The following is a 12,044-nucleotide window of genomic DNA, read 5'->3' on the forward strand; positions in this document are numbered from 1 at the left end:
TTAATTTGTATTGTGCAGAAATCCATTAAACATTTTTCCTGGATTTGGATTTAGTTCATTGACGTTATTGCCCTAAGATCATAATTCTAAATATTGATTCTTTTACCTTTTAATATATTAGTGTGTAGCTAGTTTATTAACACAGAATGGTACACGAAGTGTTTCAATTTAAGCCCTCAAATACAAAGTACTGGTTACTCTTTTAAAATTTGCTTAAGTAAAAATTTAGGCAGGTATGCTAGCATCTCTATCAAGAAGAGTATAAGATAGACTGTTTATTGGCCAGGCATGGTAGCTCATGCCTGTAATTCTAGCTGTCTGAGAGGGTGAGGCGGGAGAATCACTTGAGATCATTAGCTTGAGACCAGCCTGAGCAAGAGCGAAATCCCATCTCTACTAAAAATAGAAAAAAAAAAAAAAATGCCAGGTGTGGTAGTGGTAGTATGCACCTGTAGTCCCAGCTACTCAGGTTGAGGCAGGAGGATCTCTTGAGCCTACGAGTTTGAGGTTGCTGTAAGCTAGGCTGACGCCATGGGTAGCCCAGGCAACAGAGTGAGACTCTGTCTCAAAAAAAAAAAAAAAAAAAAAAAAATTGACTGTTTATATTGATACAGAACTGGCCATTTATAATCCTGCCTGTGGTGATACTTTTTTTATATGGACTCAGTCTGGTTTCTCACAAGCAGCAAGAGCTTCAGGTTTTCACAGTGATTCTTAAAGAGAATGCCAAGCACAAGACCAGCATATAGACTTTTTTATACCAGATATGTTTTTGGGGGGGTTTTTTGTTGTTTTTTTTTTTTACTTTTCTAGAATGCCCAGTATGGGTTTTGCCAAGTACCATGGGTCATTTGATGCATTGGCTTATATACATTCCCAAAGATTCGAAGTCTTTGGACAGACATTTAGGGTCACTAGTCATGAAACTGCATCTGAAAATTTGAGTTTATCTTGACACCATTAGGCCTAATTCCTGTGGTGAATCAGGCTTGATAGATTAATGCTTAATCTGCCAAGATTTGGCTTGGATCTTTCTCTTACAAGTAGTCTTTGGAAAGCACGGTTTTCATATTTATTATACCTCTTTCTTTTAATCATAAAGCCATTCATATTTATTCACAAAATTGTGGAGAGTTTTTTAAATTTCGGAGACTCTAGGAATAATATTAGATGACAATATTATCCCTTCATAATTATCCCACTTATTTTGTGGTTTCCAAACAAATACATGTTAAGTTAGAAAAGATTACACAGTCAAAATAAAAGATTTTCTCTGCTTTGCTTCTATTCTTTTGGATGTAATACACAAGGATGAAGTTTAGCTTGATATATTTTGCTGTTGACATTGACAATGTTGAGCCTTCATCCTAGTATTATAGTCTTATTAAAAAATACCAAATGCCAAGTCCATATGTCAGTTAAATATCTCACATAGCTAATCATGCCCTAATGTTAAAACAGCTCTCTGAAAATACACAGATCTTAAGAGTTTAGGTTAGAGCTATAAAAATGGCTTCCTTCAAATGTGGTCAGCTTTCAGGAAGCACTGGCAGTGGAGCCAAAAGAAATTGTGAATCTCAGCCCACGCATGAAAGAATGATGACTGCTGCTGTCGCTGAGAAGCCCATTACTCATCAGCCATCTTGATAATTTGAGAAGTGTCCTTGCCTTCTTTTTCTGTATATATTCACAAAATTGGGAGTAGTTTTATGTTTTAGTCATTTATCTAGAGAACATATGCTTTCCTATGATTAAGCAATCAACAGCATGCTTTTGTTAGTTTTCTGAGTCTTTAATTCATCTTTAAATCAATGCCATTTATGTCATTTACTCATTATAAACTCTGCTTGCTTCATTGTCTTTGTGAAGTATTAATATTTTAAATGGGATTTCATGGAATCTCTTTTGATTCGTGTGTTTAAACTTTGATACCTATATACCAGAATTCCCGATTTTCCTCTTCTAATCATCCATAAGTTGACTGCAGTGTTATTTCTTGGAGATTTGGTTTGCTGAATTGGAATATACACACACTAAATAATGTTGCTGCTTCAAAGTTAGGGGTTGGACACATTCATTGCTCTAGATCTCTTCCTTCTCCAAAGTTGTTCATTCATAACTTAGTTTGATGTTTTGGATTACAGAGTTACAAGTGCTACATTGTAGCTAGTTATTGAAAACAATTCAAAATGTTTATTCTTCGGTTTTACTATTTTCTTGTGGTGGGGAGAGTAAAGGGTGGGGGAAAAGGGGCAAGAAAACTAAGGTAAAAACTGCTTGGCTGAAGTTTTATAAAAATCTGACTTGAGTGTTTTTCTCTTCATTTGCTGTGCTTGTGCAAACAGTGTGACACCATCGCCACAACAGGCTCGGGTCTGTCCTCCCCATATGTTACCTGAAGATGGAGCTAATCTTTCCTCTGCTCGTGGCATTTTGTCGCTTATCCAGTCTTCTACTCGTAGGGCTTACCAGCAGATCTTGGATGTGCTGGATGAAAATCGCAGGTGATTTGCCATCAGTGGCTCTTGCCAGCTTTATTGCATATTTTTTGGCTTCTTATTTAGTGGACTGTGGTGTCTTCCTTTTGTTTCTAGTCTCTTTCTAAGATGCAATGGTTTGAAACGGCTTGCTTTGCTTTCCTTTAATTTGAAATTATTGTCCAAAATTCACATTTCACAGGACTACATTAGCTTTCCTTCTGTCAAGGAGAGAGTAGTTACTAACTATGCATAGAAAGTGTAATGACTTTTCTCAAAGGCTTTATTTACTGACCTATTCTAAGTACTTGAGTCCATTTGGGACTATGCTGAGGGCTGCTGTTGAATTGAGTGTGGCATGTTGGACTAAAGCGTAGTATTTTTCTTTAGTAGGCCTTTATACTAGCTCTCTTTAGTAGTCTTTTGAACTAATCATTTATGACACTAATATGATTGGATTAATTAAGCATATCTGAGAAGGTAATGTCAGTGTAGCTGCCAGGACATTTTTTCCCTTTCCTCCTTAACTATGGATTTCTAAGCCTATATTGAAAATCCCAGGTGATATTATCTTTTTGATAATACTGACATTTTTCAGTATCGATAACTTATCTCACTTTTGAACATCTCCAAGTAAAATCATTAGTTGTATACTTAGATTTGTTCATATAAATAATTTTTTTGCAATTATTTTGGGTACCTTTTGTCCTTTGTTACCACATAGTGTTCTAAAACAGAGGAAATTTGGGGATCTTTTCCCATAGTGTGGGAAAGGTGCATTCAGTTTCATTTCAACTCTAAACAATTATCTAGTGGCTTCTGAGAGTCGGTATTTGATTTTTCATTATCAGTTTTTTTAGATTATTAATTTTTGCATTTTAAAGAATTCCCAATAAATTAAGCTGGCCCTTCCAGTACATTTTATTTTTTACCTTAGGAACTGATTTGCATTCTAGCTTGTTCTGAACAATCTTTTTCTTGTTGCATGCTTTTAATTCTCACACAGGCCCCAGGTGTTGCACCATACTTCATGAGCACTTGTCCATACTGCTTACCATTGTTGAATCCATGGCCTTTTAAAGCCTTCCCAGGGTTAATCTAATGGTATGCATTTGGACATAAGGACTTAGAGCTGCACTAAACAGAGCTTAAAGAGAAAGCTCATGGTGAGGGAGAATTATATATAATGTTTATGTGTATATATTTCTTGTCCTCCCTGTCCCAAGGGTTTAGAGTCCCTTTTATGCTCTTTGAAGCTTCAAAGACAATCTGGGAATATTTGGAAGCTGTAAGAAACAGCAGTATTCAGAAGAAAAAGCATGGCTTCCGGGGATCAAGAAGATTCAATCTTTATCCACCCCACTAAATAGCTGCATGATAGCCTTGAATTAATTGCCTTCTTCTTTTGGACCTCATTTTCCTCATCTGTTTAAAAAAAAAGAAGAGGAAGGTTAATAATACCTAACTTTCTGGATTCTTTTGAGGAGTTTTGTCCACTTCCCCACCTTTATAATACAGGGATAATGACCTCAAATTCTTTATTTAGTATAGTAGGAGATCTTTCAGAGGATATTGAATATAAAATATCTGATACTTAAGAACAAATATTTACAAAGGCCTGTTTTCTCCTCCCTCCTTAAAACAGATTTATTCTGCACCAGATATCCTTTTTGACTTTTAAATTACAATAAATTTTTAGAAGATGCCAGATTATTAGGTCAGACTATGTCATATCAAATGATTACAGTGAAAATACCTGAATAAGAAAGATATTTCTAAATCCTGTACAGCTTAAATGGCTAGATGACAAAGTCTGAGTTAAAATTATTAAAATTTTTTTATCCACCCCCACCCAACATACACAGTTCAATGCGGTGATATACAACTTGTAAAAATACAGATTTTTTTTCTCTACAATGGAAAAAAATTTGCCTCAAGGCCAAATGTATGAAATCAGAAATCTTACTAGTGTAAACTTTACATTTTATTTTCTTACCATGAAAAACTTTTTTGAACTCTAAGTGAAATTTTATTTTATTTTTTTATATTGTAATGAATTGGTAACTTTAAAATCCCTTTTCTGGGAAGGAATTATCTTTTCTTATTCACTTATATAAGATTTCTGAAATTTATGAAGGAGTTATGGTAATAATGCTTTGCTCCTGGATCTATACCATTAGTTGTTACCTTGGAGCCTAGAGGGTTGTTAGATTCTCATCCATCTTATTGATGCTTTCATCATTAAAAGGGGTTTCTTTGTTTAGAGTTGTATTCACATCTCTTATGATTTAAATGTTGAACAAAATTTGATCAGAATTTGAAATGCCCAGTTTTTATTTCTGCTATGCTAGAAGTGTCTAGCATGACTTTTCAGATATAAAAAAATAAGAATGTAGGTGGGAAGATTGCTTGAGCTCAGGAGTTCAAGACCAATGTGAGCAACCACGAGATCCTGTCTCTACTAAAAATAGAAAAAAAAATTAGCCAGGCATGGTGGTGAGCACCTGTAGTCCCAGATTAGGATGCTGGAGCAGAAGAATCCCTTGAGCCCAGGAGTTTGAGATTGCAGCGAGCTTTGATAACGCCACTGCACTCTAGTCCAGGCAAGGGGAAAAAAAAAAAAAGGAATGTGAAATTTGGATAATGTTCTACTTGCATGATTATAAAATAATACTGCTTATAAAGTTTTTAAGTGCTTTTATGTTCCTTGCTCTGTACATCAGTTTTTTCCTTTCTATTACCCTTGGCTGTTAATGCTAATGCAATATCTTATCTTTTGTCTTATGCCATCACATAAAGGTATAATTTAAGCTAGAATTCTTAGGCAGAAAGAAAGACACAAAAGCTTTCTGCTTGCTTTATTGTCATAAGATTATGCATATTCACAGTTGCTTGACAAAAGAACTATTTTTAGTTTACATATTTAAGGACATTGTCAAAAAGTTTATGTACCATATGTTTTTTTTTTCTTATAAGAATTTAGATGATCTATTCTAAATCAAGCTCAACATGAAAACCAAGTTAAATCCTAGGTACACATTAGGACTTTATTTACACAGGTTAGTGCTATACATTTGGAAAACTGATATATTGAAAATTTACCAAAACACCTGGCATGAGCACCAGGTGTGTTCTTTGGTCAGTGGCAGTGAGATTTAAAATGCTATTACAATTTGGTCCTTTGCTGGTTAGGAGATGCCCATGTCTTCCTACATCTGTCATAGCTATGTATCTCCTTCCCCAATGTAAAATATTAATATTTTTTAAAAAAGAAGCCAGGCGTGGTGGCATGCAAATACAGTCCCAGCTACTTGGGAGGCTGAGGTAGGAGGAGCTCTTGAAGCCAGGAGTCCAAGGCTGCAGTGCACTATGGTGGCACTGGTGAATAGCCACTGCACTCCACTCTGAGCAGCATGTGAGACCCATCTCTAATAAAAAACAAAAATAAAAAAGAAACTTAGTTCCCATGTAATAGCATTATTTAAATATTGATAGATGAGTCATGCTTAAGTTTTATTTTTAGGAGGGGCTTGATTATTTTTATACAATTTTTCCATGGCAGATTGTACTAACTTTGAGTGAATAGAATAGAATGAATTGGTAATAATTTATAATTTGGGCAAGTGAATAATTTATAATTTGGGTAAGTATCCCTATAAATACATAACTTGGAAGACAGAGAAATGTAAAGTTGCAGTTGAGACACTATTTGTTGTTTGTAATTTTTCTTTTAAACAAATGTGAATTCCTGGTCCCTCAAACTATTTGTTTATTATAGCAGTTTATATTTTTTGTAGCAAAGAAACATATATTCAGTTAAGTCAGAGCATATAGTTACTCAAAAATGTCAGTATACAAGTTAATGCTGGAACTTGATAGCCTCGGATTTCCTTCCCTTTGCCACTCTACAAAGCACACTGTTGGAAAGACTTCTTATATGTATTAAATCATACTTATGGTAGAAAGTGGTACTTGAATGAAGTTTCTAACTTTGCCAAATACCTGTCTAATTTACTTTTATATTATGTGTGTCAATTGCCAGTGTGAGAAGACAAAATGAAATACGTTGTGAAAGGTAACTGTATTATTTTCTGGCTCTGCATTATAAAAGGGAAATCTCTGTGGTGGAATATGTTGAATATGGCAGATCCGTTTGAACGTATTAGTATGCTTTTTTTTTAAGTTTTAGGGAGCATACAACAGTGGCTTCATCTAGTTAACCATTTTCATATTAGTGTGATTTAACATTGTAGTTAAGTAAGTTTTCCTGATACCACAGAGTAAATATGTTAATAGGATGGGATGAGTTTAAAACCCATCTCAAGCATATATGATTTCTCAGTGTTCTTTAGTCAACAAAATAAAAGTCAAACATGTCTTTCCCAAAAGTCTCCTAATCCTATATCCTCTAGGCTTCAGAAATTTCTTTAAGTACCAGTAGCACCTTTGGGACATGTAGAAGCTAAACATTAAAGTTTTCTTGTATAACTTGAGTTGTCAGAAAATAGTGATTTGTATTGTAGTCAGAATTCTACAACTATGCCAACTTACAGGAAAAAAAAAATAGTGTATTGGTATTAAACATTTGCTATAACTAAATATTGCCTTGATATTTAAATTCAGGCAAAACCAGATCAGTTACTTAGAGAATTAGATATTGAAAGAATAGGATTTAATAATTCTTAAAATCCTTATATGGATCCTATAACACAATCTCCTTTTTTTGGTTAGTAAATATTGCTGATTATTTCTGGGTGGAGATTGACCAGTGAACACATGGAGCTTTTGTTTTCTGATTTTGAAAAATAAAATTTATTGGAAAGGTTACTCCTTATCTAGGTAGAGAACTAAACTACTTGTCCTCTAGATCCAAAGTATGTACTGAGTGAAGATTCCCCACACAGTTTTCCAGAGCATCTTAGTTCTCATTTCCAGCAGCACTGTATGTCACTCCTGGTTGTCTCAAGATCAGACTCACATTTTTTATGGCACTTCCTGTAATGTGCTGTAGCATGTCCTCTCGTCTTCCCAGCTTCAGAACTGAGGCTTGTGTTTTTGCTCTGGAGAGCTGAGAGTTTGAATGAGACTCAGCTACATTGAAATATCATGCACTAATCAGAATTAATGAGGTGAGAGGGCAGGAATTTTGAGAAATGGGACTTTCTTAAAAATTTTTAGGTTTTCAGATAGAGCTATTTTGTCTGATGAGCAACCATGATCATGCAGGTGCAACTAACCAGCTCTTACATGCTTTTAAAGTTGATAGTGATTTTGTTTTTCTAACTAGAAGAGATGAAATACACTTTTTAAACAGAGTTGTCCTCTAAATTTGATAAATTTAAGGTATAAGCACCGAAAATAATTATTTTATGTATCTGTGTGGTGCTGTTTTGTCACATAATTGTAGCTTCCCTTTGTTTTTTTAATCAACTATAAAATGTTAAAGTTTTGAAAAGCATACAATGGAGGACATGGGAGACAAAGGTTTTTAAAGTATTAGATATTATATTGTATTGAAGCATACAATATAATCCTATTTGACATTTATTTGTCTTCTTTTTGCTTTTATTTTATTACCTCTCTGTTTCCTGATTCTGTCTTGTGCCTTCTCCTGCAAAAACCTGCCTTAGACCTGTGTTGCGTGGTGGGTCTGCTGCCGCCACTTCTAATCCTCATCATGACAACGTCAGGTAAATTTTGAGACTTTGTAATTACCAGGGTAAATGGTTGACAACATTTGTATTTTGTAGGACATAATGTATTAGTAGTCATGCCTTTATGTTATAGCTTGAATTTTTACAGCTTTCCTTGATGAGTACATTCTGCTTCTTTCTAAGAACAATGAGTCTAATCAGTCATGACATTTGGCAGAGTAGGAGGAAAAATGTTTAGTAATTATGACATGGTATAATGATCTGAGATATTTTATTTAAATGCAGTTTAAATAAAATATAGGAGATCATGCTAAGACATCAAAAAATAATCTTAAATTTTGTTGTTATATATATCATTTTTAATTGTTGCCTGGGTTCCATCTAGCATTTCCTTTTTAGTTGTTAATTATCTTAATGTCACTTTCAGTGTGTGGATAAACCTGTCTGTAAGGCATCATCTTAAATTGGGAGAAATCAGCATTGACAACCCAACAATTAGGGGAGTTAAACATTTAGAAAGGGAATTTAGTTTTAAGCGTTTTTATCATCTGCTAATTTAAGCCTTTCTCTCTTTTAATTTTGCCCCTTTCGCACTTTCAGGCATGCTTAGCCTGAATAATTATTTCTTCCTGTCATGGACAGGGGCATACAGAATGGCATGTACAAATACTTACAGTTCTCCAGTGCCAAAATCCTCATTTAGTTTTTCCCATCTTCTGGAAAAACAAAAGCTAAAGCTGATTGGTATTCATAGATGCTATTACTGTAGTTTTTTTCAGAGCCCAGTTTTGTTTATTTTGTCTATAGCAGTAGATTTAAAACCAGCAGGGTTATTTCTATGATTAGAAGAAGCTGGCACATTTATTTAAGCAATAGAAAGCAGGAAACGTCAGTTTCTCATTAATGTGAAATACATGTTGGAGGAGTAAAAGTGTGCCCGTAGTGGTCCCTTATCACTCTGCTGACTTGTTTCCTTTTACAATCTTAATTCAGTCCAGTGTAGTTTTCCATTGTATTTTTCTTTAAGTTTGTGATCCTTTCCTTTTGTGAAAGTATTATTAGCCAGTGGTTTGACTTAGCTGTTCTTATAGAGTTTTTACTTCTGATAAATACAGGTTTTAATTTAAAACACATTGTAAAGTATTAATAATATATTTTTGTTTTTAATTAAATTATATAGGCAAACTCCTTTGGCATATCCTTAGATTTCTTTGCAAATGAAGATTTCCTTTAAAGATATCTAAAACTTTAGTGAATTCTGGATTTAAATTGTGTGTAATTCCTTTGCTTTGTATTTCATTCTCTATGTTCAATGCAGGTCCCTTTTACCTTTGAAGCACTTGCTTCTGTTGTTCCCCGCCCTCCCCAATTATTCATCTCTTATGTGAACTCAGGGAAATAGAAGAATTTTGAGGTTGAAGTATAGAAAAGAGGAATCTTCAACCTTTATTTTTTCCACTAATCATTTAACAGTTCTGTTTTAATGTTCAAAAGAATAATAACTCAGATGGTTGTAAACCCAAAGTTCCAGCATCTACTAAGTTAGAAGTTTACTTTTCTAAGTAATAAGATTACCCTCTGTATGCCAGGATATTTCCTCTGTTCTCATGAAGAAAGGGCAGTTAATGAGAAAGCAAGTTAATTTACCCATAAAAGGAATATTAAGAGATTGTTGTAGATTATCTAGAGTCAGTACATACCATCTATTGTTTAAATTCTGTTTTGCATAATTTATTAAAGTGTTTTAGATTACTTTTAACAGTATTTGAAATAGAAGAATTTTCTGAATAGATTTGTCTTTATCATGTCCCAATGAAAAGTGTAATTCTTTGTATCCCTTTTGTGTGGTAATGTGCTTTTTGTAATGGGGGCTTGCTAAACATGTTAGAATAGATGACCCATGGGCCAACCCTCTGGATTACATAGGAGTAACTTTTAATTCAATTTATTTATATTCTGCTCACTCAAAAATGTTACTATGCCATTTTACTGGAATAACCATATAGGATATAAAATGGTTATGCAGGTGAGGTGAATTGTATAGTATATAAATTATATCTTAATAACTCTATAAAAATAAATTTTAAAACGTGGAAATCCAGGCAAAGGAAAAGAATGGCATTTTTATTTGTGTTTCAGAAGTTTATTGTCATTTGTTTAAAAATCAGTGCCCCTTTAGTAACAACTGCATTTAAACAAAAAGTACCTTTTTATGTGCTTTCTTTGGATTTTGTCTTAGTGGTTTTTCAGTATTATTATTTTATACACAGCCTCTTGTTTATTGTTGAGCCAATTCTGGATCAAAGTGTAGTGGCAAGACATATTCAGGAGATTTTATAATGGCTTCTGCAGAATTCAGTAGAGCGTAAGTAATTGGAAATAAGAAGTAAAGAGTAGAAATGGCAAAGCAGGGGGCAGTGAGAAGAGAAGTAAAACATGATGGGTTTTGTTGGTCTTTTTTTTAAGTCTATTTTGTATTCCCTTCCAGTGAGTCTCTGCCTATAGAACTACATATGGACATAGTTTGTGTAAGAATTGTATTTAGTTATATCTTAGAGTGGCAGCTCTCAAACCTTTTCAGCCAGGGATCTTTTTTAGTGTTGCCAGTCCCTCTGGCTTGAAAAGTATCTATTTGTATCATTAGTCAGGGTTTTTTTCTCATTCTCCAAGTTTCAGTACCCTTTTCCAGTATTGGGATAGTTCTCATGTTAAGCTTTTTCCTTTCCTGTATTATTATCAAACCAGGTACTAAAATATTTTGGTAATTTACATTGTTTTAAATACCAGTCTTCTGGATACTTCTTTGAACGTTGCATGTTACATGACTTGCCAGTTACTCTTAGTTCTATTTAAATTTTTACTTGTACTTTTATCTCTTATTTGCTAGGTATGGCATTTCAACTATAGATACAACAATTGAAGGAACTTCAGATGACATGACTGTTGTAGATGCAGCTTCATTAAGACGACAGGTATTTCATGTACCAAATAAGATAGAATCCTAAATGATATTCATATGATATTTTAAAGTGATACTTCCCAACATTTTATCATTTTCTTTCCTGTGGAACCCATGAATAGGAATATATTATCTATCAAACTATTTAGTAAGCCATAATTTACTCTCTCACTTTGATTCAAGATATATTAAACTACCACTTACATGTTTTGATCAGCATAAAACAGTATTGCCAAAATAGACTGATATAATTTCTGGCTGGTGATAAAAAATCTTGATATTTTAGTAAACTAGTACAGCCATATATTGCTTATTTGGCTTTTGATATATGGAGTAATCACTTTGGGGACCTTTGTTACTATGTTTGATAACTCTATTTTGGAAACCACTGCTTTCAGTTTGCACAGTATCTCTACATACATATTTCTTGTATTCTGTAATAAGTACTGTCTTGGACCTGCAGTTTTGCTTATGCATATTTTAATATGTACTTCCACAGTGTCTAGAATCACACAGACATACACACATGTGGGGAAGGCATATTTGGTGTTCTCGCTGTGTTTGTGCCAAGTATTTTTAAGTATAAATCAGTAAGGGAGCATGAGCTTAGGCAGCAGTTATTCAGCTCAGGGCTATTCACAGTCAAGACCAACAGCTGAGGATGGTGCTGTCAACCAGCAACATTTCTAGCACCTGGGGAATTGGCCTTTCAGACCTGAAGGATCTGGGTGACCTATCATAAGACCTACTACAATAGGTTATTTTATGGGACCCTCTCAGTAACTCAGAGAGGTGGACAGAGAAGGCATTTATACCAGGTTAAAGATGGATAACTGAGAGGGTGAGTGACAAGAAGCTCATAGAAAAGACATAGAAAGGGGCAGGAGTCCTGTGTTCTTCCTACTGTGGTAAGCCTGCCTAAATGTGTGCTTAGTCTTTCCTACCACAATAGTA

General features: G+C 34.2%; 1 protein-coding gene across 18 annotated transcripts in view; it reads left to right on the top strand.

Annotated features, from left to right (window-relative positions):
• MFF (mitochondrial fission factor) overlaps nucleotides 1-12,044 on the top strand; it is a 32,577-nt gene that overhangs the window by 19,148 nt on the left and 1,385 nt on the right. For 5 of the 18 annotated variants that reach the window (XM_012749390.3, XM_012749392.3, XM_012749393.3 and 2 more), the window contains 4 exons: nucleotides 2,346-2,504; nucleotides 6,520-6,552; nucleotides 8,108-8,167; nucleotides 11,019-11,103. In XM_012749390.3, coding sequence (XP_012604844.1) covers nucleotides 2,346-2,504; nucleotides 6,520-6,552; nucleotides 8,108-8,167; nucleotides 11,019-11,103 — 337 coding nt within the window. The remainder of the gene's footprint in view (nucleotides 1-2,345; nucleotides 2,505-6,519; nucleotides 6,553-8,107; nucleotides 8,168-11,018; nucleotides 11,104-12,044) is intronic. The other 13 variants (XM_012749391.3, XM_012749395.3, XM_012749399.3 and 10 more) reach the window with 6 other exon arrangements.

Source organism: Microcebus murinus, chromosome 8 (genome assembly GCF_040939455.1).
Source record: "Microcebus murinus isolate Inina chromosome 8, M.murinus_Inina_mat1.0, whole genome shotgun sequence".
Taxonomy (NCBI): Eukaryota; Metazoa; Chordata; class Mammalia; order Primates; family Cheirogaleidae; genus Microcebus; species Microcebus murinus.